Source organism: Buceros rhinoceros, unplaced genomic scaffold (genome assembly GCF_000710305.1).
Source record: "Buceros rhinoceros silvestris isolate BGI_N320 unplaced genomic scaffold, ASM71030v1 scaffold858, whole genome shotgun sequence".
Classification (NCBI taxonomy): Eukaryota; Metazoa; Chordata; class Aves; order Bucerotiformes; family Bucerotidae; genus Buceros; species Buceros rhinoceros.
The window spans coordinates 10,096-11,290 of record NW_010424933.1 but is presented as its reverse complement, the minus strand read 5'-3'; the positions used below and the strand labels follow the sequence as shown (position 1 = coordinate 11,290).

The following is a 1,195-nucleotide window of genomic DNA, read 5'->3' as shown; positions in this document are numbered from 1 at the left end:
AACAAAATCTTATATGGTGTACACAAAAGTTCTGGGTATACAGTAAGGCCAGCATATGAAGTGGAAAAAATTCCAATATTACTCATATATGTTACATTAAAAAGGCAGCCAAACAGATAAAACCAGCATTTCCTCACTAAAGCATTTGCCTCAAGTTGCACACGTACAACTCTAAATCAGAGCCCATCTTTACTTCAAAAACAGAAAAAGCACTGTCAAAACACGCTGGGGAGACAACAGTTTTCCTCTCTGAAGTCATAGTCATACAGTATTTATCATCTGTAAGACAGGAAATCTAGCCATCTCTTCACTTCAGTGGAGTAAGATGTCAGAAAGTTACTTGTCCATACCAACATTTCCTTCTTGGAATACGTGAATGTTCACACACCAGTCTTGTACTGAGTAAGAATACAGACATATCATCTCTAACTCGTTTCACTCAAGTATCTTTTAAAGGCTCAAGAGCCTCATTTGACAAAACTATCTAAGATGCAAAGGATCAGCCCCGTTTTCTTTCATACCAGCTTCACAAACTTTTGCTACAAACGCAACTTCTGTACATTAAATACCAATTAACTTTATCAAGACAAACCCAGGATAAAGCTCATTGTGCTTTGTTTTTGATGTGTGTAGTTCACAGAAATGAAGAGCCAACGTACATGACTTTTCAAAGTTCACACATGTGTACAGTTGGTAGATGGTGGTGTATCTATCCGACTTTTATTTTCCTTAGCATCATTCGGAGGCGACTCGTTACCTGTCTGGCACTTGAAGACTTGTTTGTAGGCCTTCCTAAAATTTTCAGAGAGAAATGCGTATATAATCGGGTTCACAGAAGAATTGCTGTAAGCCAGGCAGTGTGCAGTTACTCTGAAGAGAAAGGAGGCTTGAGTCAGCGGGAAAACTCCAAATTCAGCCCAGAGGTGAATCACGTGATGCGGTAGCCAGGAGATGCCAAAAACCACAACCACCACCAACACAGTCTGTGCTGTCTGAGACAGGGAAAGGAAAACACAGATGTTTGGTGAGCACTTTAAGAATCGGCTTTAAACCTGCTTCAAAACCATTATCTGGGGAGGCAGAAAAGGAGTACTGAGAGAGAACACATTTCGGAATATTTATGACTGACTTTACTACCCACACAGGCAAGGCAAATGTATAACATAAAGGTAAAGAATTATGTTCCTGATTCCCT

General features: G+C 39.9%; 1 protein-coding gene across 1 annotated transcript in view; it reads right to left on the bottom strand.

The window, feature by feature from the left end:
• Positions 1-651: 651 nt before the first annotated feature.
• Positions 652-1,195, bottom strand: part of GALR1 (galanin receptor 1) — a 10,633-nt gene continuing 10,089 nt past the window's right edge. Inside the window, exon 3 of the mRNA XM_010140950.1 lies at positions 652-992. Within this exon, the coding sequence (XP_010139252.1) occupies positions 675-992 (318 nt within the window). The 3' untranslated portion in view covers positions 652-674. The remainder of the gene's footprint in view (positions 993-1,195) is intronic.